Source organism: Branchiostoma lanceolatum, chromosome 18, assembly GCF_035083965.1.
Source record: "Branchiostoma lanceolatum isolate klBraLanc5 chromosome 18, klBraLanc5.hap2, whole genome shotgun sequence".
Taxonomy (NCBI): Eukaryota; Metazoa; Chordata; class Leptocardii; order Amphioxiformes; family Branchiostomatidae; genus Branchiostoma; species Branchiostoma lanceolatum.
The window spans coordinates 5044333-5072297 of NC_089739.1; the positions used below are offsets into that span (position 1 = coordinate 5044333).

Sequence of the window (27965 nt, forward strand, 5' to 3'; positions counted from 1 at the left end):
TCATGAGATCAGGTGTGACTATTTTATTTCCTTGTTTGGTTTCTACAGCCAGTAATTCATTAAAAGGCTTGTCTCCACTCTACTTTAATTTAAAGGCACACACAGTATATAAAGAACATAATAATACATAGTTTACATTTGATTCATGCAAATTACTAGTCATGATTGATTTCAAGATGCAACAAAACTGTTGTTGCAATGTCTTTCAAAAGGTAATCATTTCGATTGATGTACACAATCACAATGTAAAGGCATTAGAAAAGGCACTGTCTTCATGATTCATACTCTTTAACATAGTTTACTATAAGTATAAATTGCTATTAACAGTTTTCCCTCACTATTTGACTCACTGACATTATTTTACTTTTAGGCAAAGAACATGTCGGTACTTTGATATTTCCAACTAGTATCATATCAGGTAGAAGATTTTTCTGTGTACCTCCACCTGAAAATGAGATAAAAGTTTGACACCCCAAACTCCTCAGCCGGGACTTACAATGAATTTCTGAATATACCGAGTCATGTGTTCAATCCGCATAACGTGGCATCAGAAGCTCGTTCCTTGACAAAAACTGGAGTTGGACTGTCAAAAACTTGTGTAAGTCCACTTTTCGAGTTGGAAATTACAGTTCAACTCTGCTTCAGAATGATTTCTTCCAAGTTGAACATAGACGAGCTGTAATGCTGGATTTGAAGTTCACTGCATTAGTTTGTACAGAAGGTGGGGAGGGAGTGAGGGGGGCTGGATGAAAGTTTGTGGTCTCACAGAATTATAAGAGGATCTAGCTCGGAATACGAGCTTGAAGATTCATCAGAAGTCCTGCTCCTTCAGGAAGAGCTTCTGATTCCTCAAAGAACAGTCCTGGCAGGTTTGATCAAGTCTAGCTGCTTACAAAGTGGATTTGAAATTCACTGTAATTAATAATATATGTACAGAAAGTGGGGAGGGGGGCGGTGTGAGACTTAGCAAAGCCAAACCATCTAGCTCGTTCAGAAGTTGTGCTTGTTCAGGAAGAGCTTCTGATTCCTCCATTAGTACAGTCTTGGCAGGTTTGATCAGAACAAAGTCTATAGCTGCTTACAAAGTGGATTTGAAATTCACTGCAATTATGTACAGAAAGTGGGGAGGGGGGCAGTATGTCAGACTTTGCATACTTAGTCAAACCATCTAGCTTGCATTCATAAGTTGTGCCTGTTCGGGAAGAGCTTGCTGTTCCTCCAAGTTGCTTGCGGGTTTGATCAGACCGAAGTCCGTAGCGGATTTCAAAGCGGCGTCCACGCACTTCCTGACCTTCTGTCTCGTTGGGTCAGCGTCGTCCCTGAGCGAGATGCGAACAGCCATGACCACATCCAGGATCTTCGTCTCTACGATCTGAAATCATAGAATGTGTTAGAATTTTGAAAACTAGTGAAAAAGTTTGTTACAATCAAACCTGTATTGGTGGTGACCTTTGCATAGCAACCACCTGACCATAGTGGTCACTTTTTTCCAGTCCCTTAGATTTTCTCATTTTATATTTATAGCAGTCAACTGTAAAATGCAGTCACTGTAACTATGATTCTGATCCCACCTGTCCACAAAGACCAGATTTTATCAGTCCACTGAGTGGTCTTCTTGGGCAGTTTTGACTGTACTAAGTAAATTTACCTATTTCATCTGCTTAAATGTATTCACTATTATTAGCATTCAAAGTTTACCTAGAAAGTCAAATAGAGACATATAAAAGTTCCCCACCTTGGTAGCGAGTTCCTTGCTGGCCATCATCATGTTTGTGATGACCACCATCATGCGATGCTGGATGTCTGGCAGTGGAGAGGCCCCCACCTCACACAGGATGTCTACCCATGACTTCACCTGGGGGAGGGGGGTAGGAATAAGATTAACAACTTCAAAATAAGGTTTAATTCTTTGTGCCCACAAGCATACTAGTAAATGTCTAGTAAAGGTAAATAGTACCATACTAAGTCTTATTCTTCTAAAAGAAGTAAAAAAATCAGTATTATTAATGGAATATCTCAATCCCCAAAGATACCTGTGTTCAAAATACATGATTATTAGCCCAATTCTTAACCAGTTGGCATGTGTTCAATAGGAAGACAATTTTGGGATGATTTATAATGTGCCCACCTCGTTTGGTATTCTCTCACACATGTCCTTGTCTGTAGTGAGTTGTGCCAGCGTGCCCGCTGCAGCCTTCACAAGTTCAAAGTCATCCTCCCCACACAGCAACACGATGTACTTCAACCTGTCGTTCCCCGTCGCCTGGTACTTCTCCAACCACTGGAGATGGGAAACAAACAAACAAACAAACAAAAGTCTGTCAAAGATCTTACACCACAACATTCACATTCATATCAAGCCCAATAAGGCAGTTCACAGTTTGAAGTGTGCATGCGCAATGTGATGAGTTGTTGGAAAATTTGTCAAAGTTGAAGGTCCCTGGTAGCACAAAAAGAATGTAAAGATGTAAATACAAATGGTTGCTGTCCTTAGGACAGAACGTTAAGTCGTGGTCCACCGTTCATTGTACTCGTCGAAACGAGCTAGGGGAATTTCCCTAGTACAATGAACCCATAAATACAAAAATGTACTGTACATGTATGGCATCTGTCTTCTCTGTCACCACCAGTGGAAGAATAGCTCTTCAGTGATCTAAACTGGTTTGAGATCAGTTCCACTAGAATGTTCACAATGACACAATGTTGGAAAGTCATGGACGCACCTTTTTACTTGAGACCAGGTTGCAGATCAGTTGTATAGCTGCCCGCTTCAACATGTCATGGTCCTCGAACATGTAGTGTTCAATCAAGGCAAAACCACTGTCCTCAAAGATACGATTCCTAGAAAAAAATACAAATTTTACAGTTATTCACAGTCTCAGAGTTTGTTTGTTTTGCATAACCAGTAAATCGCCTTTAGATGTCATGTAACACAACAGTTTTGAAGGTACAAGCTACTGTATGTAAGACCAGACTGTAAGGTTTTATCCATTTAACACCAGGGTAACCCCCTACTCTTTTCAAAAAGTGTGGTGGGATCTTCAACATGCTCGAAGTGTGGCTCTCCTCATAGTTTTGTATAACACCCTACAAAACAATGGTACTGTCCAAATATTCCCCGAATGTCTACAGTGCACAGACAATCCCATTACTACAGAGGGGTGTTGCTGTATTTACCTGACACTCTCACTCTGACTGGCTAGGTTGGTCAGCGCCATCAAGGCTTCAAAGTTCTGCAGCGCGGACGCGTCCATGTCAAGCAGCTTCTTCATTGGTCGAACCATCTCCAATGCCTATATAAGTATAAAAGAAAGGAGTGCACGTCATACAAGGTACTAGTAGGTTTGTTCATACTTATTTAGCACCAGAGGTTCTGCTGCAGTACCAAAGTCACACACCAGGGGGCCCAAACGTGACGTTCACCTTCGTCTTCCCAAGATCACACACAAAATACTTTCAAACAAAATAATAAATTATCATCACAATCCCATGTTGACCACAAATATCGTGAAACACGAACAAGTACCGGTAAGCAAACAAACACACAGACACGCCAAAAACAAAACCTCCATTTTTTAACAATCTTAAGCTGAGCCTCACAGTAATAAATGACAAACGTCTACCACACTGTATAAAGACATGGCTTCACCTTGCTTGCAAACTATTTCATTGAGTTAACAATGATAAAACACACTAACCATTATATCCAGTTATCCCCTGAACTTTCTATGGCCATCACTGAGCCACCAACAGATATGCTGATTGACTTGCAAATTATAGAAACTGAAAAACCTACCCTCTGTCCAGGAAAGGCGATCTCAGGGTTCGTTGTGATGCCGATCTTAGCTAAGGCCTGGCCTGCAAACCATTTCCCCTTGTCCGAACCCTCATTGGCCATAGGGATCAAAACCTGCATTGTAGAAGAGAGTACCTTATATTAGATTCAGTAAAAGAAGTTCACTGGTTCATGACTATGTAACCGTAAGACTTAAAGTGAAGTAGACATGTTGTAAGGGATAGCATTCGTCATTTCGGATGGTGGCGTAAAGCCGGCGGCCCCGTGTATGAGGGAGCTTCAGGCATTAGCCTCAAGCGTCAAACCTCTGTATGTAAAAGAACCAAACACACTTGAGAAGAGTAGGGGTGACCCGGTGTGCTTGGCCAAAAACGCCAGCAATAGCAAAGCCGCATTGCACTAACAGAGCTACTTGTAAAAGCGTCAATTGAGGATGACTGCTTTACCCCTTTTTTTTAGACACAGTATTATGTTTTCCTTTAGAATATATTTCTGAATATATGAGTCTAATATATAAATATATAATTGTATCATTAGCCAAGGTTGCAAAACAGCCATCAATATCATCTAATGATAACAGTATGCTTTGTCACCTGTTATGTGCAAAAGATGTGGGGTCGTGTTGCGTAAAGGCAACCTGTTAGGTTATATAGGGTACAGAATCTCCAGCAAGTTGAAGTTGGCAGCTTAAGAAATAGAGAATAAGAAGAAAGATAAAAAAGGAATAATTTCCGCTGACCTTTGCCCCTCCCTGTGCAACCGTGATTCCGCGGTGCGCCTCCCGTTCCGTGATGGCGAGGAAGATGCGGGACAGCAGTTCCCTCTCTGCGTTACTCTCGGTCTTGGACAACGCGACCAGACTGACGACCACGCCCTCCTTCACCAACTTCTCAATCCTGATGTCAACATGGTCTCTGGAGTCCTGAAATACACGTTAAGATGATATATCTATATTTATCATAAATTATGATATAAATTTATCATAAATCATGATATAAATTTATCATAGATTATGATATAGATTTATCATTCATCATATGTTTTTATCATAATCTATGATATAAATTTATCATAAATCATGATATGAAATGATAAACAACATTTAAAAAACTGCTATCCACTTAAACCTATTATTGATTATTGCTAAGAAATCCCAAGATACGAGCAAGTAGTTTCCATCTAAAATGTAAAATTTACATACATGTATTACATTGTGGACATTTTCAAGACAAGTAGCTAACATTCAGTACTAAGGACAGGACCACCAGTTTTGTTGTAATGTTGATGTTATTCAGCACCAGGGACAACGCCATATATGCTTTCCCCCCTCCTCCAGCATATTTTTTTATTGTTTATTGTATTATGTAATTTCTTCTTGTTGTGCAAATAGATAGAATTAGAAGGAAAAAGATAAGAAGAAACCTCACCAGTTTATGTGGCTCGGGGACGTGCTGTTTGGCGAACTTGGCGAGCTTTTTCATCTCCGGTAGCTCCTCCTCCTTCCCGTACTCGTAACCGTTCACCATGTTGTTCAGGGTGGTGCCGACACCGTACACCACGTTCACGCCGCCTTCCTGTTGTCATGGCAACACAGCATTGTCAGAATACAGCGTTCACAAAATGTGCATTATCCATTCAACATTTCAAACCTACAGATTAATAGCACACTGTCACATAGTAGAAGCGATATGTTAAACTTGACATTTGTTGGATTTTCCATATACTTTCATGTACAGTTGTAGAAGACCTTACTGTACTTTTGTTGCGTCAATAAAGACTGTCCATAACAATACCTTAGCAAGTTCTACAATGGCCCGGATAGTCTGGGGATCATCCACTAAGAACTCCTTGACGTCAGCGTCCATGGTGAGGTACGCAAGGCCCTCTGCTGCCCAGCGCTGCAAGTCTCTTTCTTTTGAAGTTAGCAGAAACCTGTAACAGAAATGATTACAATGTCTGGATTTTGGATCATTTCCTGTAGCAGAGACATATCGCTATACAATAATGACATCTAGCAGGTGCCGTACGTACTGCAGTTTGTTCTTTGCCTGCAACAGAAGAGATTTATACTGTAGTACAATGTCTGCATTATAATCATATCCTGTAGCAGACTCATAGGACTATATTCAATAGTGACACCAAGCAGGTGGTGTAGGCACTGCAATATGTTACACAAGCTATTGCAGTCAGGGTCTGATCTTAGTAAAAAGTCACTAGCAGGTAAACATTTACTAACGGTTCTGTTTCAGCACCTGAGACAGGACCACTAGTTTTGTTAGTGCACCATTCAGTACCAGGGACAGGTACATGTCTGTACACCAATCTCAAAATTAAAACCAAAGCTATTCAAAAGAATCTAATTGTTCTAAGCATCATATTCAAACATGAGATATCTGTATATAGCTGGTACGAACGCCCTTCGGCATAGCATACCAGTTTCACAGGCATGCGGCACACCATATGGCCAGGTCAGGTAAAAATTGACTAATTATGTATTATATAACTGTACTGTTTCTTACTTCCTGCAATGCTTGGCCAGTTTGAGGGTGGAGCCTTCAGCAAAAGCCTTCCTGGTCCCATCTGAACCATAGATAGAACCCAGCTTACTCAGACCCTTGCAGAGAGACGAAAGGATACAGTTAAGGTATGTTATACTCACAACCTGTTCTACTGCAAGGCAGCAAAGCAACAGTGACACCTAGCAGTTTATGGAAGTACTGCAGTACTTCTTAGTGTCTTACATAACATGTCGCTCAACAAGTGACTGCTAGTATCATTTATCCATCTTAACAAATCCCCAAACCTGTCTCATAGCTGCAAGAAAGCAACACAGCAGTGACACCTTGCAGGTAAAAAAGGTACTGCAGTTTGAACATTTCCACCCACAACAATCATTTATTCCTTACACCCTGTTGAAAGGGCATTCAAGCGCAATACAAACCATCCGTTTTTTATAGTGCATGAATCCCTAGACCTGCCTTACAGCAAGGAAGCAATACAGCAGTGACACCTTGCAGGTCGAGTAAGAACTGCAGATATTTTTATCAGCACTACTTACCACCAGTGCGCGGACTTTAATGGGATCGTCAGCAGACTCGGACTTGTAGATCTGTTTCAGTAGCCCCGCCCCGTGACTCAGAATAAATGTGGAGCGGTTTTTCTTTGACATGGCGGCAATCATGGCTTCCACCGCTATCATCTGTCAAAGGATGATAAACAATGGATTTAGAATCGATGCAGGGCAAAAACAGAAGACATTGTATTGAGAAATGTTGATTATTAACAGAATCAAATCAAAGAAAATATAGACATATACAATACATAAAATATAGACATATGCAATACATATAGTATGCGCTTTCAAAGTGAGGAAATAGCTATAGGTACCTTAACCAAGGGCACAACACTGGGGCCTGCTAGGGATTCGAACACAGAACCTTTAGATTCAAAGGCAACAGCCCTAGCCACAAGACCACCTTGCCACCTTAACTATACTCATATACTAGAAGATGATGGACCTGTTAGTTAAAATCCTCCCACACCATAAGGTGTATAGGGCGGTGCCCATCTCCGTTTCATAGCCCTGGGCCACACTGTGGTGCAATCACTGCAGCAGGGGGCTAGTCCACTGGCAGTGGAGTGTGTTTAACTTCCATGCTGTTTCAGAAGTATGTACCATTTCTATGAAGTCTTTGGTATGACTCAATGCGCCTCTTGTCCAGAGGTGTCCTACCTGGGGCTTGAACCCCGGTCCTTCTGGTCCAAGTAATTTGAACCAGATGTGGGGAGAGACAGAAGCGCAGACCACTACACCACATGGACACCCCCAATGGACATGTAAAGATGTTTAAATTTGCATTTCTTACCTGCATATCAGGTTCCTCCACTGCACACATGGCGATCATGTTATTCATGATAGCCTGGACACCAAGGATGATGTTCCCCACATCAAACGGGCCCTGAAAATACATACAATAATTTCAATTAATCTCCATTAACATCAATCCACTGGGTTTCATAAATCCGCCACTTTAAAAAAAACAGTGAGTTTTAGAGATCTCTAGTGCATCACATTATACTGGTGGATGTTGGGTTGAAGATCTGTTTGGACGAATCTTTTCTGGGTGGCAGAATTATGTACCCTGGTGGAATTATCTTTGTAGATGCTATAGTTAGAAAAAGACAATAAAGTCGAAACCGGTCGAATACCAGTCTCTGCTGTCAATTTCCCAAGAACTACAAATGATGCTATAGTTAGATTACTTTACACACCACAGCCAAAAAGATTTTTCTTTGTGAAAAAAAAGCACCAATAACAGAATTTGTCTTTCTACGAGATTGTGCACAAATTTGAATCACAAACTAGGATGCAAAATTTAGCAATGAATGGAAATATTATGATAATGATACTTGCTGTGCGTTAAGTTCTTGGATGCAGAAGAAAAAAAAACAAAAGATAGCAATACAATGATTGAAAAGTTGAACATACATGTAAGATGGTAGTCAGGGCTTGGATAGCCTCAAGGTTTGCTACCATGCCTCTCCTTTCTACATCTCCCAGCAAGCCTCTGGAACAGAACATCAAATACAGCATTTTACAAACTGTGTCATGATTTTTCAAACCACAGTGTCACTGCATTATGAAAACAGTAATATTGCAGACTACAATAAAATACAATGACCTGACAATAAAGTTTCTTTACATTCATAAAATCTAAAATGTTTCAAGCAATTCAACTATCAGTTGTTTTATTCTTATAGCAAAGAAATAACAGAATGTACTCCAAAGCGCAAGCCCTAGCGAAGTCGCATTGCACCACCACTAGTTACTTGAAAAAGCATCATGCTTAACCTCAAATGAGGATGCCTTGAAACGAAAAAAAAAAACAACTCCATAGACCTCTCTGCTACACGGAGGCAACTACAAAATTTAAATTACAAGCCTTTTTTAAAGGTTTCACTTACAGAATGTTGAGACAAGTACTGTAAATCATCAAACTTTTGCAGTGGTTTTATTTCCGTGGTGACGCAAATTCATGACACAGCAAATATTTCTCCTTTGTATGACTGCTGTACTACAGAATTGCTTAAAAAATGAATTTAAAACACAGTAAAAGCCTCTTTTTTCCTCCTAACATGAAATAAAAACACCGCAAAAGTGAATGAATCTACAGTAATTTATGTCTGTGAACTTACTGAACGGTTGATTGGCAGATGTCCTTGTATCTCCGCACGGCCTCGTCGTGGATGGCGTAGTCATCGTAGATACGGGTGAGACAGACGGAAATGTGCATTCTGGTTTCGTCGGTCATCGGAAGGCTAGGGTCGGAATCTTTCACGTTTCCGCCAACAACAATCAAGTCCTTCAAACCTGTTGAAAAGGCATTCAGGCATACATGTAAAACAAACGATTTATAAGAGTACTGCAGTTTCCACTAACAACAATCAAGTCCTTCAACTCTGCAGCAGGGACCCCTTGCAGGTCAAAAAAGAACTGCAGTGATTTTCTTCTGCCACCATAAGAAACCACCTGTGGTCGAACTTGGTCTCAAATTGATCAAGTCTTTTGAAACCAAAATCATACTAATAGAAGTACTCAAAGCCAACTTTCCTAAATTGGGAGGAAAAAATTTTTTCCCTGCTTGATTTTTTTTCAACTTTATTTCACGTCCATCTAGAAGCGATTTCAGGAAACAATGCATTCAATGACAATGATACATGCAGATTTAACACAAAAACATATTGTAATTGTTTCTTTCACAGTGACTGTAACTTTATGTTCACTGTTTTCATGTCTGTACCGTGAACTTTTCATCACCGTGAAAAACCTGTTGTAATTATCTATGATTCCTTCACACATCGGTTCTGTAAAATTCCCTTGGTGCCACCGTGAAGTTAAAGTACAGCGAAAATGTCCATTTTCCTTACAAGATACGTCGTGAAATTTTGCTACCGTGAAGATAAAGTGAATTAACGTACCTCCCATGTCGATAAACAGCTCGGAGCAGCCGATGCCATCCTTGTATTTGCTCTGCGCCAGTTTAGTCTTGATGATGATGCCAAGGCCGCCCTTCTTGGGCACGTTCTTGATGATCAAGTCGATGACGTTGTCGCGCCCGACACCGGAAACTCGTCTGTCCTTCAGCATGACAATTAGCGCCTTCAGTAGCAGTTCAAGGTCGGCCTCGTTATCTGTTCAAATACAAAAAGATAAGAACAAAAAGTCAATAAGTCTAACTATAGATGTCTTGTGAAAAAGTGTGCCTGACTTTTAAGTAAACTTATTATCCATTCATAATAAAATTATCATTTCTATTTTGATTGAATACAATAATGGAGAGAAAATGATACCCAGTCAAAACTACCCAAAAGAAGAACACTGTACTACTAGTAGTAGTCATAATAGACAGGATTCTTAATGCTTGTGTCAATGGGAAAAATTATCTAAGGGACTAAACAAAAAGTGGTCATAATATGGCCTAGTGCATGGTCCTTATAACATATACAGTCAAACCTGTATTAGCGGTCACCTTTGCATAGCGGCCACCTGCCCATAGTGGTCACTTTTTGTCGGTCCCTTGGATTTTTCCCATTGACATAAGCATTAAGAATTAGGCTATAGCGGCCACCTGTCCAACGCGGTCGCGGCCCGATGATTTTCAGTCCCGCGAGTACAGTAACACTGTCGGTAACGGTCACGGCGCGCCGGTAGAAGCCGCATCGCCACCGCACGCCGGGTTCAAAATCTTCATTTTTTCACGCAGTTATCAAATTTATGTGGACTCAACTGGATAGGATGATAATAAAGAAAACCAGAAAGTTTTATCTTTGTTAGAAAATCCATGGTTTGACGCGAAGTCAGTATAATTTTCTTCACATGGCTTGCGTTTGTACATCGTAGCAAAATTGACCATTTCTGTGCATTTCGACTGGACAAATATTACGGCAGCTTTTTGGAAAATACAACTCGCACATGTAGCTGATGCGGTAAGTTCGGGAAATGTTTGAATGCCGGCCCAATATCCGTTTTCCCCGGTGCTCAAAGTCAAAACGTGTTTCGCGCGATGTTCAAAATGGCGCTGATAGTCAGCAGCACAAAAGTCAACGGAAGACACCACTGTTTCGGAGGTATAATGCGCTAAATTTATTTTGCTGCAAAGTATCACTGAGGATAATTACTTTACCAAAAGCTTCAAAAGAAATATGAATAACATTAATATGATGTAAAATTTGGGCTATTGCAATTTTCTGAAAAGAAAAAAGCCATCAAAAGAGCGACTTTCTTTTGAGTACCTTATTAGCATAATGGTAGAAGCTGATAATGACAAGCGGGAAGCGAAACAACAACAGACTAAGGAAAACTATCGCCACGATTTTATGTTTCAAAACAGTCGAAAACGAACAGTAAGTGGCAACTGAGCAACTTGTATTTTGTTCTTAACTAACTAGGTGGCATTTTGCTGCGAAGGACTTTGTTTCATATGATTGAAACTCGTTGGTGACGCGTGTGCCTGCAGCGAAGCAGTCGCGAAGGATCAAGAGTAGAGTATGGCGATGCTGGTCTGTACAAACATGAAGCCCGAGCAAGCCGTGGATTTTGGAGTTGGCAGATACAATAATCCTTTTTTCAAGCCCATAATAGAAGTAAAAGAACAACAATCGACTTTCTAAAATGTGACTTACCTATGCAATGTTTACATGTGTACTGTACAGTGAATAAATGTATCTCAGTGGGTACTGAAAATATGTGTCACTCGTGGTCAATTAATCAACATTTTCTCCATAGCGGCCACCTGTCCTTAGCGGCCAGTTTTGGCCAGTCCCTTGAGTGACCGCTATAGACAGGTTTGACTGTACATATATGTAGAAGTGGTTACTTGTACAGGTTTGACTGTATGAAGTATGATGACACCATAGATTGCCATAGCTTTTCTTGTCTAAAAATAACTGTATTTGAATCTAAAAAATGAAATTCCCCGGTACAATGAACCTGTAAATACTGTACATAGCGTCTGTCTTCTCTGTCACGACCAGTGGAAGATAAGCTCTTCAGTGAGCTAAACTGGATCAAGATTTTTAAGAAAAATTCTAACTAAAGGTACCACCAGAAAGCGGGCACATTGGCAAGGTGGTCCTTACAGTATTTAGAGGTGATCACTTGCAGTTGTATAGGATTTACTGTACACATGTGATATAAAGATTCCACAGATTGCTAATATAACTTTTCTTTAATTTTTCTATAACTTTTTTGTCTAAACAGAACTAGAAATATTCAAAAATTTGAATAAGAACACTGACCAATCACTACAGCCTCCTCAGCTCCACGGTGTATGACCTTGTCCAATCCCGTCACAGCGCGGATCGCGGCTTGAACCAATGACGTTGCTCCGTTGGACACTTTCACGTCTGGACGCGCGACAAGTTTGCAGATTTTGGGTAACGTGATGGTGTCCAAAAGTGCCATTGTCTGGAACAAAAAGGAATTTATGTTGATTTTGTAAACTGATCCAAATCCTGACCTCTAGAAAATAGTTTACAGAGACATTGCAAACAAACTGTATTACATCCTAATATCTTTCTTTCTGCCCTGACATTCACTAACGATGTATGTATATAAGTGAAAGTAGTGATTGCAATCGCCGATTCTGCCTTTAGATATCTGAATCACTGGTTGTTGTTAAATTCTGACTGTCTTTTAAGGGGAACATGTTTAGATTTAAAGACTCCAATCAGGAGCTCTATCAACGATATCATACTATTAGTATGATATCATGATATGATTCATAGTGAGTGTGATTCTGCCAGATTTCAATCTCTACCGACAAGTTTTATCATATTCAATACCTCTATTTTGAACTATGTTTAATAGTTGTTGCCATATATTGTACCGTGTACATATGTCATGCAATAAAGTTCTTCTTCTATGATCCACTCCCCAGACTTACCCTAGACCTGTGTCCGTAACATAAGTTGGTGAGGGCCATCAGTGCGTTCAAGAGGATCTCTTCATCCTGGTGATCCAGAAGAAGATCCAGACCCTGGATCCCACCCTCTCGGAAGATCAGCTGAGCGCCCGCCTCCTCGCGAGACAAAACGATCAGGTTGCTCACAGCCTGGAGGGAGGGGGAATGAAAACAAGTTTTATTCAAAACTTATTGTCCTGCTTGATTTATAAAATGAATCTATATAGCAAGGGTATAACAATAATTCTCTTACCTTTCTCTTGTTTTCCAAGGACTCCTCCTTACCAAAGGCGATCTTTAACATCTGATCTACCTTGTTGGTGGTGGTGTGTTTTTCATTGCTCTGGGGGTCAAGAAATAGAACAAAGTTAGAATAAAATGAAGTTGATAAAATTTTCACCTACGTGAAGCTAGTAAAGCTTAGACCCTCTCTGAGAAAGAGGGACAGGTCCTGCAGACAGCCGTGGCTAAAATTTTTGCAGAATTTCGTCCTCACCAGTTTCATGACCCTGTCCTTGAGGCGCACCAGCATGGCGCGCACCTGGGCGTCCTTCGGCTCCATCTGCAGCAGCTGCATGGCGTCCTTGTACGCCGTGGTCAGGTGCTGCGGGTTCTCTTCAGACAGGTGCTCCAGGGCCTGGCACTTACGGAACAGAGCCTTCGCATCGTTGCCTGAGATGTCCAGCGCTGGAATGGTAGGAATGTGTGAGAATTTCAAGCACAAATTTCAAACACTACGAAAACCTTCTTTCTTCTTCTAATACAAAATCAAGTCCCAGCAAAAGTAAAGGAATCATTGAATACATGAAAAGAATAGTTGCCTGAAATGTCCTGCTCTGGAATGCTAGGAATGTGAAAGAATTAAAAATATGGAAAACAACTTTGAATAAGGGAAGCGGGGAAAAAGGGAATTTATCATAAAGACAGCTTACCTTTTGAAGCATCTGCAGCTGCTTTTTGGTACTCCTCCTGTATAGACATAGACAAAACAATTGCTTTCAGTTCATTAATACATGTTTATGACAAATGATAACAAAACATAGAGTACTTTCTTTGATACCTTGATCTAACTGAGTCTATCTTTGCCTTTTCTTTTCTTATATTATTATTTTCTGTTAGAGGACATATTTGAAAAGAAAGGATATTAAAACTCCTTACCAGTTTAAGATGACATGCTACCCTGTTCTTGTACTAGTAGAACACAGCTATCTTTTTTTCTCTTAGTGTAGGGTATCCCTAAGACAACTTGACTCCTTGCTAGCTAATAGCCTGCCCTTAGTCTTAGCTTTGTCTTCTTTCTCAGACACCCCCTTCTACTAGAGTAAGTACTTGGTAATATTCTTGTTTGTTTGCAATATATTTGAAAAGAAAGGTTGTCCAGACTCCTTACCAGTTTGATATGACATGCTGCCCTGTTCTTGTAGAACACTGTTTTTTCTTAGTGTAGGGCGTCAATAAGAGGACTTGATACCTCGCTAGCTACTAGTGATAGCTTGCTCTTTAAGCTTTGTCTTCTTTCTCAGCCAACCCCTTCTACATTGTAATTGGTGTTCTTGTTTCTTTGCCAAATATTTGAAAAGAAAGGACGTCAACACTCCTTACCAGTTTAAGATGACATGCTGCCCTGTTCTTGTAGAATACTGCCTTGCCCTTGTCTCCCTTCTCAGACAACTTGAGTGCCTGTGTGTAACAGCTGATAGCCTCTTCATACTCTCCTGCTTTAAAGTGTTGGTTTCCCTGCTCCTTACTGAGCTCTGCTTCTGTCTGTAAACATAAACATAAACAAAAACATAAATAAGAATAGTAAAACATAAACACATGTAATAAACATTAGCATAAACAGCAAATGGCCTCCTCATAGTCCACCATGCTAAAGTTTTTGTCTGTTCATCACTTTGATGGCTCAGATTTTTGTAGAGAATACCAGGGTAGTTATTTTGAACAAGTTCTTAAAATCTAAGTTGTAAATGCCTTTGCCGGGATTTTATTTTTAAGTAAGGAGAAAATAGAGTGTTTGCAGTGGTGTTTTAATTCACAGTTTAATTTTACTAGGCAGAACAGACAGACAGAACAAGTATTTTCATGGTGGTTTTAATTTTGTAGTAAAAAGTGCAGACATTAAACGACAGCAAACATGTCGAAATTTATATAGTATTTCAAACTTAATTATGACAACAGCCTAGGTCCTCATCAAAGACAATGGGCCGGTGATTAACAACTACCTTCTGCAGTGTAAAATTAGATTTAGATGAATTATGAATGGCAAGCCAGCTGACACAAAATTATGATGCACACCTGTCACCATCTATCATATGTAGTGAGGCAGTCTGCTCTCTTGTCTTCTACCCTATCTCCAAGCAGATATGTGGAAGGGATAAACCTCTCTTCTTACGTTCTCTGATTTTACACGTTTTTCTGACAACCGACCCCCTCCAAAAAGAAAGTGAATAGTTAGTCTAATAGGGAATATTTTCTTCCCATATCTGCTTGGAGATTTATAAGTCTCTCCGAACCAAAAATAGCCTCGCGCCGGCCGCCCTGGTATGCACGGAATGTGTCACCACTGCGCATGGAGCCTCGGTTCTACGGACCATGTGCAGCTGTCTAACGGTCCCTAGAACGTTCTAGTAGCTTCTCGAACAATCTTAGATCATTTTAGCGACATTTCTAACCCTTAGAAACACTCAGAACGCTTGAAATCGGACGTACACTCAAGTTCTACTCGACACACGTATCAAAACATTTCGGTTCATCGTTTTGTTGACCATGTTTGGTTATAAACGCGCTGAAAACTTCGCGCTGCGTCCCCCTTGTCGTGTGACGTTTTTCTCAAGTTCAAAATCAGATCGTTGAGATTCTTGTCTTCTCCTAATGCGGGAAGAAGTTTTTCAGCTACTTTGATGGTTTAGGACACGAAATAATTCGTAAAATTGTGAAAAATGGTTGTTTTTACTCACCATCCCTGCTTCCGTCATGTTTGCTGTCTGCTAGGCACGACTTCCTGCCAACCTCTAACCTTTATCTTTTAACCTTTCCAAGGCGGAGGTTTGATTTTCTTACCTTTCCTGTGATTGGTCAGAATATATAGCTTCACAGTAAACGACCCAATCATAGGAGCTATAACAAACTTATTAATGTAATCAATCTAATTGGCTGGCTTTCGACCAATCAACGCAGAGAGAAGGTTCAGGAAACTAGCAGAAGATTCGTTTCCTCGGATTCAAGCCTATTTTGGGAAACACTTCTGGAGATGAAGTGGTAAGCCACGTTGTATTTTCTGTTTACATGCATTTATGAAAATAATCCAGCTTTTCACTGTAATAGCTGCTGATTTTAGGGATGGTCTAACTTAACACGATAAGTTAATACATTTAGTTAGATACCTATGGCATGTAATTGACATGTTTCCTTGACCCACAGGTAACTGTTACTAAGTGTTAGCTCAAAATATAACATTCAAATTGAATATTATATCTTAGCTAGATGCATTAAGAGCCCATTGGGCTCATACTGAAGTACTCAAATTTATTAGATATGTATAAAAAGATAGAACAAAGGACAGTCGTTTTGATGAAATGTCTTTTAAAGCTACTAGAGGTTTCTGTTCTATCAATGATGTTCTATGAAAGAAAAACAATTTTGAATCTTTGCATCTATCTCATCTCATGCCTCCGTAACCTCTTTTTGAGTCTTTATTCAAAGTACAAGCTTTGAGTCCCATCTAAGAGCAGGGGAATCTCTCAACATATGCAATGTGGATTGAAAATGAACTAATGAAGAAAGATTGATTGCAACTGTAGGATGTTACGGATGTAGATGTACTTGAACCCAGATGATGACCATGAGCCCCCACTTGATGACTTCTGCAGTTTGTGTTAATTCTGCTATGTGGCATGTAATGTTTTCTGTATACAGATTGTTTCAAATTGTGTAAAAAGGGTCCACCATAGTGAAAATTGCTCTCCAATTGAAGGTTGTGCTGGTGAATATTGCCAACGTTCATGGGGTAATATCTGCAGTTTGTGTGAATTCTGCTAGATGGTGTATTTTACTCCTATCCATACTATTGTTTCAGATTGTCTAAAGAGGGACCACAATGGTGAAAATCGCTCTCCAGTTGAAGGCAGTTCTGGAGAACATCACCAACCTCCGTCCCGAGGGTGAAGACTTCCGCTGGTACCTGAAGCTCAAGTGTTTGAGTTGCGGAGAGGTCAGCGAGAAGTGGCAATATGTCACCCTGCAGGTAGAGATCGGTGTTCTGTCTTTTTAGCTAGCTTGGGTACCGTCCTTTGTAGTAACCGATGGCTAAATCTTTTTGTGGTTAGCGAGCGAAAAGACTATGCCAGCGGTTACTACGGAGGATGGTACCCAGGCTAGACTGTTGCAAGGCTTCCCTTGCTTGCAGTCTTATAAATCATAATATAGCCCATACAACAGAGCTGACTCATCAATTGATGAACGAAATGGCACTGGTTTGACCGTTTGACCAGATATCATGCATGGGGAATGGGGATCAATCACAAACATGTACATTGACGTTATGGCTAGTGTAAGGGTTTGCAGATGACCAACTCGATCTGGAATTTTAAGTAGGCATACAATATTTTCCTCTGTTTCCAGTGCTAATTGTATACATATTCATCTTTGTGGTAGGAATAGCAAGTTTTTAACCTTGTCTTCATGCAGGTAGCTGAAGTCACATGCAGACATCCTATCAAACTAGAGTACCTGAATTTCAAGTCATTCTGTATGGCTGAATCTCAACCAATCGTTTTTCTAGGAATCTACGCCACTGAAAGGAGGGCGCGGCCACGCCAACTTGGTCTCCAAATGTAAACTGTGCGGCCGCGAGAACAATCTCGACATCCTGCAGGACAGCATCCAACCGTACTGCGCCGAGAACACCGAGGAGTTCCGCACCGCGGTCGTGTTTGAGTGTCGCGGGGTGGAACCCGTGGATTTCTCGCCCAGGGTGGGGTTCGTGGCGGAGGGCGCGAATTCCGGGATGAAGTTCGATGAGGTTGAGCTAACGGAGGGCGAGTGGATGGACTACGATGAGAACGCGCAAGAACCCGTGGGAATCACGGAACTGGAGCATCGCTTTGTGAAAGCGTGAAAGTAGCTACATCAGCTATGCTGCAAAACTGACTGCCCATAAGACCAAGAAAATGCTGATATTTTGTAGATACAGCAATTGTAATTATGACTCTGTTCCACTGAGCTGAAATATATCTCTCTCTCTCTCTCTATCCAATTTAACGTCTTTTGTTCCCCATCATCTGGGGGTTAGACGTGCTTGCACATTGATGGGGAAGCCCCAGAACTCCTCATCAAGTGCAAGTCCTTTTTGTAGCAAGAGTTTTTACGGCTGGATGCCCTTCCTAACGCCAACCCAAACCCTATTGCTGGGCTTAGGACATGGGAAATGTGTGTTAAGTGCCTTTCCCAAGGGCATAACGTCTGGGTGCATGTCCGGACATGTCTGGGTACTCCACTGGGGATTGAACCTGGGTCTTATTGGTTCATAGCCGGATGCTCTGCCACTGTGCTACACAGACGCCACAGCCAATATGATTCTTATTATTTTTCACTCCTTTTACATTTTGTTGTTTGCTCAGAAAAAATTATTCCAAGCTTCTGACAAATTTGCCAGGTGATTGTGCACATCTAAATAAGACATAAAATGTCTTGTATAGAAAGTACATTAATAAAAAAAGATGTCCTGTTATTATACAATTTATGTCAATCGAATTGTTGAATGTTATTCAATTTTCAAACCTTTTTGCTTTGTCTTCTTCTTATGTCAAACTGCTTATTTTTGTTGTACAAGTCACAAGACCATGATTATAATGATAGAATAAGGAGTTCAAAATGAGACCATATATTTCCCACTCTTTTCTAGGGAAGAATTAAATTCTATATATGCCAAACATTGTTACTCAAGCAACTGGATAAAATTTTGAAACGGTCAGACGTTTCAGACAGCATCCGCGCTATCTTTCGTCAGTGACTAAAGAAGGATCTGGTAGAACTAGGTTTTATAGCAAAACTCTGAATAGATATGTTAATGAAGTGAAGACAATTTCAGATGGTTCGATAGAAAGTCCAGTTGCTTGAGTAACTATTCTTGGCGTATCTTATTACCTGGATATCTAACCTTCATCAACGTAAATTCTACTTAGTTAATATAATGCAAGACAGAAGCATTAATAAGACAACAAAATCTGTTTTAATGACAAATAAGTAGAGTCGATTATTGCATCAGTTTGTACATCATGTTCTATAGATAAAAATAAGAACTATTGCACCCTGTTTGTCTTTGAGAAATTCCTTTAAATGTTCTAAAACATTAATCCTTTTACAAACTTTCCCCTACTTTTTACTGTCTTATTATATGTTCCTTTAGAGCTTCTTCAACTTGCAACATGTTCAAGTCTTAAAACTTGAGGAAAACTGAGTCTTAACTAGAAAGAGACTTAAGTATACAAGGACACTCCTCTGACAATTTCACCATCATCATATAAACACCGCCACTTTTATCAAAACATAAACGTACCATTTCAATACTTGAACAATATTTTATAAGCACATTTTGTAATATCACAATAAGTGTCTTTGCAAATTTTGACAGTATTTTCAGTTTCTTTCGAATGGCAAAGAGAGTAAGGGAGGTACATGTCAGTCAAATTTACAGTCAAAGGGGTAACTCTACAGTGTCGAGTTATGTTTGTTTTTCATTTCCATACTTTTCACATGTAGCTTTCAAGTGAAATCTGTACACGTCTTTTTCCAGCAAAATTTGGCAGAAAATTATGGTCCACTAAACTAGTCTCTTTAAAAACGAAACCAATCACTTACAAATAACACTGTCAATCAAAAACTTGTACGAGTTAACATCACCCATATATAACTCCAAACATTCTCATACAACAGTTCCAAGTTGTTCTTGATACTGTGTCATTTGGACAATGTCATTTGAAAGAAAGTTTGGTCAATAATGTTTCCCAGAGCACTGGATATGTGAGACTGTATCATTGCCATACCGTCTACCACGGCACTAAAATGGCATACGTTGTATAGTGTACTATGTATTGTTGATATGAAAATCGCATCTACGGTACCCTGCACGACAATTCTACACACATGGCCAGTGCTCTGTGACACTTTCTTGACCAACTTCCTCCCTGTTTGTTCCCACAAACAGTTGACTGTCTCCAGGTGTACCATACCAGTTGTGTACAGTAGGTACAAGCTGTGTAAGACTGGACTGTACGGTTTGATCCACTCACACCAAAATGGACCCCTAGTCTTTTCAATAAATATGGTGGGTTCTTTAACATGCTTGCGGTGTGGCTCTCCTCAAACACTGGACCTCCGGCTTTACGTCACATCCAAGAGGACATCCCTAACCGGATTTGAAGCTAGGTAATTCATTTTCACAATTCAAGTGAGGAAATAGGTATCAAGTTCCTTTCCAAAGGGCACAACTCTAGCCTGCTAGGGATCTGAACCCAGGAGCGTTTAGTTCTAAGCCAACAACCCAAATCAGAAGAACATCTGCATGATTATGACCTTGTCCAAACCCCACCCTTGGTACTGTATTGAAAACATGACTCTGAACCTTGCCATGGGTGAAAGGAGTTAGATGGGGAGTAACAAATGACACAAAACAGGACTTTGGCACTTCATCTAAACTAAGTGGGCAATATAACACTGATCGGTGTATGATTAAAACATCTGTAATTCTCAATCACAGTTGAACTGTATAATTGCCAACACAAAAAAATTTTACCCAAATTTTCAATAAGTCTTGGTCAAGGAATGAGCAATTCAGTGCTTCTGTGATGTCATGTTATGCAGATAGAACATGTGACACGGTGAGCAGTGGATCATAGAAGTTGCAAAAAGTCTATGGCGCCCCCCTTCATGGTTGTAAAGCCCTCATGTAAATGGATTCTTTTAACCTGTTTTATTCCTCTTGCAAAGAAAGTCTGGTTATGTGTCCAAGATTTTTACTATCATTAATTTTGCATAACGTGAGGTCACAGAAGCAGTGAATTGCTCATTCTTTGTCAAATGTTTTGTGTTGGCAATTAGAGTTCAACTTTGATTTCAGAATGTCTTCAATCTACCAACACAGATGATCTTTCAAGTGCCCATCTGTCATTGCTTCTTGGCCTCCCTGTTGGAGAGTTTCCACTGCTTGACCAGTCTGAGGACGGGGTTGACCACGGAGCTGGGGTTCTTGTAGAGCATGTGTCGATCGGCGCCGTTCACCACGATGTGCTTACACCCCGGGTGGACGGTCGATATCAGGTGCTGCTGGGATTTCGCCCACGCCTGTGAACGAACGGCGTAAAAACGTTCAAACAGAACAAGGTTAGAATGGGTATCCTTAACTATGTGGGTGTACAATGTAGTTATTAGTCCTCACTTCCTGCCTGTCTACAACATTAGAGCTGAGCCGGAGTAGACATCCAATTTTCCGGTTATCCTATAACACCATTTTTGCCTTACATCCTGGTAGGCTGCCCAACTGCGGACAAACACCAGGACAAACAAGAAGACACGCCACCTGATTACACTACCTCCATTTTCACAGAAGTACTGTAATGGGAAGAAATAGGCATGCCTTTCAGTACCAGAGTAATCAGATACACTTCAATCTATAGAATAAGTTGTTTTTTTCAACTTTATATTCTTTACTGTAATCTCAGCAGATGCAGAAGGGGAATGATGTTTACATGAAGAAAAAGATCTAGAACACATTTGAAATCAACCCTTAGCCAAGCTGGGTTCAGCCATTATGGCAGGTGACCATGATTCTGCACAAAAGTAAGAGATGCGATGGCTTTTAGGTGGAATTGGTGTTTTTGAGACTTACCCTGTTCAGCTCAGGTGGTAACTGTTCATCGTAATAGTTACCGTTGATGACAGTTACTGAGATGTTTTGGGGAAACGACTTCATCGTCCATAAAGTACTGAAACAGACAAGTGAAGACTGGTAATGACTTAACAGAAAACAATGTTTGCACAGTTTGCTATCTAAGACTTAAGGCCGCACCAATCTATTTTCATGGTTAACGGAATAAAAAAAAACGCTAGATTGGAAAAACAACATGAAAACAGAATCTAAGAGGATTGTTTTTAATTTGGTGCACACAGTTTCAGGGTGTGAATGAACAGGGTCAGGTGCAAGTTGTCACCCCAGCCTTCTGTTTTCATGATTTTTTTTGTGGCTAAAATCAAACATCAAAATCCGTTAACCAAGATATTAAATTGGTGTGGCCTAATTCTAAAGAAATGAATCACATTCTGTTGAAAACATCACTGTGTCTTGGTGGTGATGATTATATTTTGAAATGTAATAATTATAAACTCACCTTATTTGAGAGAAGCTGTTGTTGATGAAGTAATGTTCGTCCACTGCAGCACTGAGGTGTCGGGGCTGGCATAGCAGATATTTCTGTCATAAACAACAAGTGATAAGTTATTATGATTTGTATCATTGGTTTATTCGTTTTACATAATTATAGTACAATAAAATCGTACAATGCCATCACTTTGCATCCATTACAGACCCCAGAATTGTGTGAACAATGGCATTATAAAACAATGACTGTCACAGTACAAACATAACTTCACTACAATAAAATTCTTATAAAATCTTGGTAGGCCAACTAGACGGGGTTCTTTAAAAGGTGGACAAGGTATCTTTATGGTAATTTGCAAGGCTAAAGATATATTGCACCCTTACTCTGTTGAAAAAACATGCTTGAAGTTCAAATATATGTTTGGTAAATGCTAGAGGACTCTTTCATTGACCCCATCACCTAGAATCTCTTGCAGCTGTCACCATAAGGTTGAGAACTTATTCTGTCAACTCTGAGCTTCACTTCCTGTCACTCTGGTAACTCCTGTCATCTGCAGCGAACGTAAATAGCTTATGGAAAATACATAACATGGAAATAAAGATTAAAAGAAAGATGAAGTTTTAGACACAGACCTGTCTGATTTTCACACTGCTAGATGTAAACTCCCCTGTGATTGGCTGGTCAACCATGCCCACAATGAGAGCAAACCTTGTGAAGCCAATCGCAGCAGAGAACTGAAGAGCTTGTAGGGACATCAGCAATTGGTTGTACCTAAAAAGACCAAAAAAATATTAAGTCTGAAGTGAACTGTTTTCAAAATTCTGATACTAGAATACTAGCAACATATGAATGTATTTTCAAATGCAACTGACACTGCATCCAAATGTTTAACCAGCAGAATCCAATATGTTGCTTGTCCAAGAGCCAAATGTACTGTTGGTAAAAAGAAGGACCCAAATCTAGATCTATAGGGACGTCCCTGGAGCTTTCAGAAGTAAAATGGGGTTTCTGTGTTCGAGGAGGTGCCTCTAGCATGTTAAAGGGGAAGGGCAAGCAACCCCTCCCTGTAAAAATATACCCTGCTACTGAAACAATAATCTAGATCTTAATATCTCACCAGTACTGTACCCACACCCCTCCATCCACAATGAAGATGTTCTCCACTAGTGGCTCTATCTGCACAAGGCCTAGGATGTCTCTGTGGTGAAATGATATAAAAATATTAATACAAACTGTGTCAATGTCATAACGGGTAATATGTCAAATTTCTATAATGATTACTAATTCAACAGTTTGACATAATGTTAAAGATTTACCCAATGGATTGTTACACAAATCTTTAGGATAAATTTCAGTTAAATTCAATTTTGCAGTGTTGAATGTTGTATGTCTACACAATGACTTTCTTGTCGAGAGAAAATTTAAAGGATAGTAAAACCATGCAGAAAACAGCATGTTTTCCTTTAATTTTGGGGAAATATATGTTGACCTTTAGCACACTGAAGTAGCCATTTGGCACCCAATTCTCTATTGGTTACAGAGTTATGCAGCAGGGAGAAGGTTAAGATTTGTTACTTACGCTTCGTACAGCTGCGCGTAGAACCTTGCGACAAGAGCGCCGATCTCTGCACCAACCAAAATCAGCGGTTTTCTGATCTCCTTCTTCTGCTGTAGGACTTGGTGCAGGTTTTCCGCCATCCTGTTCATGATAATAACTTTATTGCACAACAATCGTACAAGGTACAAAGTATGGCATCTCTAGTACATAACTACAGTTCCATAAAGCTAATCTACCTAAATACAATAGTGTGTAGTATGAGATGAGAATGGGCTTTTACAATCATTCATGTAACATGTCAGGGTAGTCAATTAATAAAAAACTCTTTGTACACTAGGGAGTGTTTTAATCACACCACCAACGTATCGGTAACCGTCTGTCACTTTCCTCAGGGTAATTCTGACTGGTTCATATTGCACTATAGGTGTTGCTGCTTATATGAGACCACATCTATATTTGACAGCCATGCAGCCACTCTCTCATTGGTCAAACCACTAATTGCCATTCTCTCATTGGTTGAACAGTTACTGCTACATGTGAAATTGTGATGGACAGTCCGGATCAGTCTATTTGTCAAATGTAAACAGGGCACCATATACATAACACTTAAAATGTATCTGCAAGAATACAAGCCTACTCAACAAAAATGTTGGTTTCAAACAGTAGCTTTACTGAGAAAAACATAACATAGCATTTCTGAACCAAATTTTAAAGCTGCATTTTTAGTTAGATATCATAATTTCTACAAACAATGCAGATGATAATCTTACATTTCAATTGTGTATGGTTGGGACCTGCTTTCCACACCCTGAAAAAAATCTTTCATTATCAAAATGTTTTTAAAAATTCTGATCATGATGAAATGTTGGTTAAATCCTTGGTGGCGAAAGATTATCACATGGTTATCATAATTTTACAAAATATCAAACTAAATTCCTTAATTCATCACAGTTTTTAACATATTTCTTGAATGTTGGTCATGTCCTTAGTACTGAAGAATTATCACATGGTTATCAGCAATCTTCAACATATCAAACTACATTGTACATGTATATATTGTTATTCTTCATAACATTTGTTAACAGTTCCAATGCTTGTTTATCACAATTCTACAAATTATGAAACTATATACCTTTAGTTATCAGATTAAACACTGTTAAATAGTCTGATAACTTGAATATTTGTTATGTCCTTGGTGCTGAAGTATTATCACATGGTTATCACAATTCTACAAATTACAAGCTATATGCCTAAAGTCATCAAAGTTTTTAACAGACTGGACAGTTGTTAACAGTTCCAATGCTTGGATACTGGTTATATCTGTGGTCAGCTTATGTACTATATCATAGTCATAAGTCACTATTCATCTGTTTTCCAAACATTTCTTGCTTTAAATCTTTATGCATGCAACATACCTGTGGTGGAACATCACTATATCCTAGCCCTGCCCTGTCATACACACATACCTGCAGAAATTATAATAAAGTTATCAATGTCAAATATCACCACAATAGTTCTTTAAAATAGATCTGTATAAGGTTCCATACACCTGTTTAAGGTTCCAACAATAAACAAAACACATCTGAACATACATGTATCTTAATCAAGCATGGTCTAGACAAGAACTGTTGACAAGACAAGGCCCCAATGGGTTCTTTGGATTAACAATTGCCTGGTAGCTTTGCATGAAGTCAATCTACATGCTCTCTTAGTGTCTGGTATGAGGAAAAAAAAAACAGTGACAGTGTGTGTGTGGGGGTGGGGCACATGTACATGTAGATGTAATTGCCAAGGAAACAGGGCGTCCTCTCGGTGTCCCCTGCAAAAGGGGTCATCTAATTTCTTTGTTTTCTTAAACTATAAGTAAGGCATCCAGAAGACGCCCTCCTAGCTTATAGCCTGGACACCAAAGAAAAAAAGATCCACATACCCTGGTACTTTTGGCCAGTTCTAGCTGTATGGATTCCCATACGTCAGACGTCATTCCAGTTCCTGCATCCAAAAGCACTGAAAAGAAATTGGAGGAATCATTTAGGGTTAGGTGTGACAGGTTGTCCAGCATAAAGTACTAGTAATATAACCACTGCTGCTGCCGCTCTGCATGCCTGCAAAGCTTGTGTGTTACACTGAAGGGAGGTTGCCCCAGTTATACTGATACAGAATGCAGAAAGTCTGTAGACCTCTACAACACAACTATTCACTACTGCACTACAGAACCCCAAACTCAAAACACAGTAAAAATGTACTTTCCCTTTCTACAACAAAATCAAGTCCCAGCGAAAATAGATGAATTCACAGACTAATCTTCCCTTTACCAGTTCTTTGACAATCAATCAAAAGATCACTTCCTGATTGGTTGTCCCAGCAAAAAGAATAACACCTCCAAAGAGGAGAACAGAGGTACAGAGGAAGATGAGGTCGGAAGGCACCACTCCTGAGAAGTTGCCAAAAAACATTGACTGATCAAAGTTACCTGTTGGGGCACCTTTTCCTTTACAGTTGATGAACATCTTCTGTCCCTCCCCAACGTCAACAAAGTCTCCTGCAGAAATATAAGAGAGAAAACATTCTGTCGATGAGCTAAACTGCGTACCAACACAACAAGCAATGATTGCAAAGTTTTGCGTAATTTTCGTTGTCCGTACAGTAGCCTTCTTCAGGTTCAAAGAACCAGTCAGGTGTGGCTCTCCTCAAACAGGGGACATCTAATTTGAAATGATCTAGTGGTTAGGGTTGCTCACTTAGAATCTAAAGTTTTTGGGTTTGAATCCCTGGCCCATTGTGCCATTGGGAAGACACTTAAAAACCAATTTCCTCAATCCACTCAGGTGAAAATGAGTATGTAGTTTCAGTCAGGGTCATCCTCTCCAGTGGGACTTAAGGTTGGAGGTCCTGTGTTTGAGGAGAGCCAAAATTGGAAGAACCCACCGAGTAGGGGTCCTTCCCGGTGAGAGTGGATCAAACCTTACAGTCTAGTCTGTGAAGCAGATTATCCTACTAGTACTGGTGTGTTACGCCTAGAGGCTGTTTACCGGTTCTGCAAACAAACAAATAAACAAACCCTCTGGTTGCATGATCTCCTGTTCCCTGAGTAGAGCGGTGTAGTTGAGAAACGGTGGCAGGAACAAGGCAAACAGGATGTACTTGGTGATGTTCATACACCGCGACAGCCAACCACGCGGCTTGGTGCGTCTCCGTGGGTCAAAGGTCTGCAATATGGCGGAAAAAATAAAGTTACAACACTAGTGGCTCCATGTTGGCATTTAACGGTTAGTGTGTTTGGCCCAGAACCCAGAGGTCCTGGGTTTAAATCACCTGACATGCCACCGATGTTACTAGTACATGACTCTCCTCACTCCACCCAGTTGTAAAAATGGGTACCAGATTTTGGTTGGGGAGGTAATATGTAGTAGAAGGTGAGGGTTGGGCTCCACCTTCCAATAATTCCTTAGATACAGTACTTAAGAGGATAAGAACCCACTGCCCCTACGGCCTCAAAAAGGCTATGGGACTACCTTTACCTTTACCTTTTACAACAATAGAATGAATGTCTACAATTGTGGAGGTCCTATCTTTTGTGTTCTAGGTGTTTATAAGTTGGAATTTTTGTTTCATGAATAACTTTTGGGAAATTACACACTGGTATCTGGTCTATACAAAAACATAAAGGAGGGGGGTAAGTAGATTGCATCTTTTTTTATCAATCTAAATTCCCTCTCCTCTTTCTGTTGTGCCCCCTCCCCACTTCCTCTGGATACGACCTATCCAACACACTTTCATCTTACAATACAAACTCATCGATTCTTATAAATTAAGAAAAATATTCATCGAATCAAATAAAAATATAATGTCCTTGATCGAATTTATAATCTCAAACAATCATATATTTGCTACAGTACATGGATACTAATTTGAACTTACACTCGCCTCTAGCGGCGTACATTCCTAAACCAATAAATCGTTCAATATCCAACTGATCTATTATTTTTGTTACATTTAGTTTGGGCCATACAAACGTTATACGCAAGGACATGCATTTAAACATGTTGTAACGTTATACAAAAACACAACATCGTTGTTACAAACCTCCAATGGGCCTTTCGGAACATTATTTTCCCTTTCAGCAGTCGGCTTGGGAGTCTGGGGATTCTGTCCTCTTCTTTTCCTTGCGCTAGACATTATAAAAACACGGAAAGAGACGTTTTTCACGTGATTTCTATGATTTTCTGTTTTGCAAAGGACGTATGACCGCCATGTGTTATACGGTGACCTTT

General features: G+C 40.0%; 3 protein-coding genes across 3 annotated transcripts; 1 reads left to right on the top strand and 2 right to left on the bottom strand.

The window, feature by feature from the left end:
• Positions 1–891: 891 nt before the first annotated feature.
• On the bottom strand, positions 892–15799 carry LOC136424099 (protein unc-45 homolog B-like). The gene is made up of 22 exons (XM_066412527.1): positions 15717–15799; positions 14362–14523; positions 13692–13728; positions 13256–13446; positions 13013–13102; positions 12742–12909; positions 12095–12263; positions 9776–9988; positions 8993–9167; positions 8286–8364; positions 7663–7755; positions 6855–6995; positions 6316–6410; positions 5590–5728; positions 5224–5370; positions 4536–4718; positions 3797–3910; positions 3178–3293; positions 2724–2841; positions 2129–2281; positions 1736–1855; positions 892–1372 (listed from the first exon to the last, which is right to left on the bottom strand). Exons 1-22 carry the CDS (start codon positions 15732–15734, stop codon positions 1169–1171), a joined length of 2925 nt encoding a protein of 974 aa, XP_066268624.1. The 5' UTR covers positions 15735–15799; the 3' UTR covers positions 892–1168.
• A 112-nt stretch (positions 15800–15911) lies between these two features.
• On the top strand, positions 15912–17978 carry LOC136424097 (CXXC motif containing zinc binding protein-like). The gene is made up of 3 exons (XM_066412525.1): positions 15912–16017; positions 16835–17002; positions 17540–17978. The coding sequence occupies exons 2-3, from the start codon at positions 16856–16858 to the stop codon at positions 17873–17875; spliced, it is 483 nt and encodes a 160-aa protein (XP_066268622.1). The 5' UTR covers positions 15912–16017; positions 16835–16855; the 3' UTR covers positions 17876–17978.
• Positions 17979–20363: 2385 nt separating this feature from the next.
• Positions 20364–27961, bottom strand: LOC136424101 (uncharacterized). The gene is made up of 12 exons (XM_066412530.1): positions 27778–27961; positions 26753–26900; positions 26165–26233; positions 25622–25698; positions 25107–25157; positions 24462–24499; positions 23713–23832; positions 23251–23331; positions 22766–22904; positions 22143–22225; positions 21644–21740; positions 20364–21099 (listed from the first exon to the last, which is right to left on the bottom strand). Exons 1-12 carry the CDS (start codon positions 27868–27870, stop codon positions 20923–20925), a joined length of 1173 nt encoding a protein of 390 aa, XP_066268627.1. The 5' UTR covers positions 27871–27961; the 3' UTR covers positions 20364–20922.
• Positions 27962–27965: the final 4 nt, after the last annotated feature.

Coding starts and splice junctions, on each gene's coding strand:
- LOC136424099 (XM_066412527.1), bottom strand. Junction 5,729..6,315: donor CTGGCCAAGCATTGCAGGAA/GTAAGAAACAGT, acceptor TTTCTGTTACAG/GTTTCTGCTAACTTCAAAAG. Junction 2,282..2,723: donor ACCTGGTCTCAAGTAAAAAG/GTGCGTCCATGA, acceptor TCCCATCTCCAG/TGGTTGGAGAAGTACCAGGC.
- LOC136424097 (XM_066412525.1), top strand. CDS start 16,856: ATGGTGAAAATCGCTCTCCAGTTGAAGGCAGTTCTGGAGAACATCACC. Junction 17,003..17,539: donor GGCAATATGTCACCCTGCAG/GTAGAGATCGGT, acceptor TCGTTTTTCTAG/GAATCTACGCCACTGAAAGG.
- LOC136424101 (XM_066412530.1), bottom strand. CDS start 27,870: ATGTCTAGCGCAAGGAAAAGAAGAGGACAGAATCCCCAGACTCCCAAG. Junction 25,158..25,621: donor AACTGGCCAAAAGTACCAGG/GTATGTGGATCT, acceptor TAATTTCTGCAG/GTATGTGTGTATGACAGGGC. Junction 22,905..23,250: donor GGGGTGTGGGTACAGTACTG/GTGAGATATTAA, acceptor TGGTCTTTTTAG/GTACAACCAATTGCTGATGT.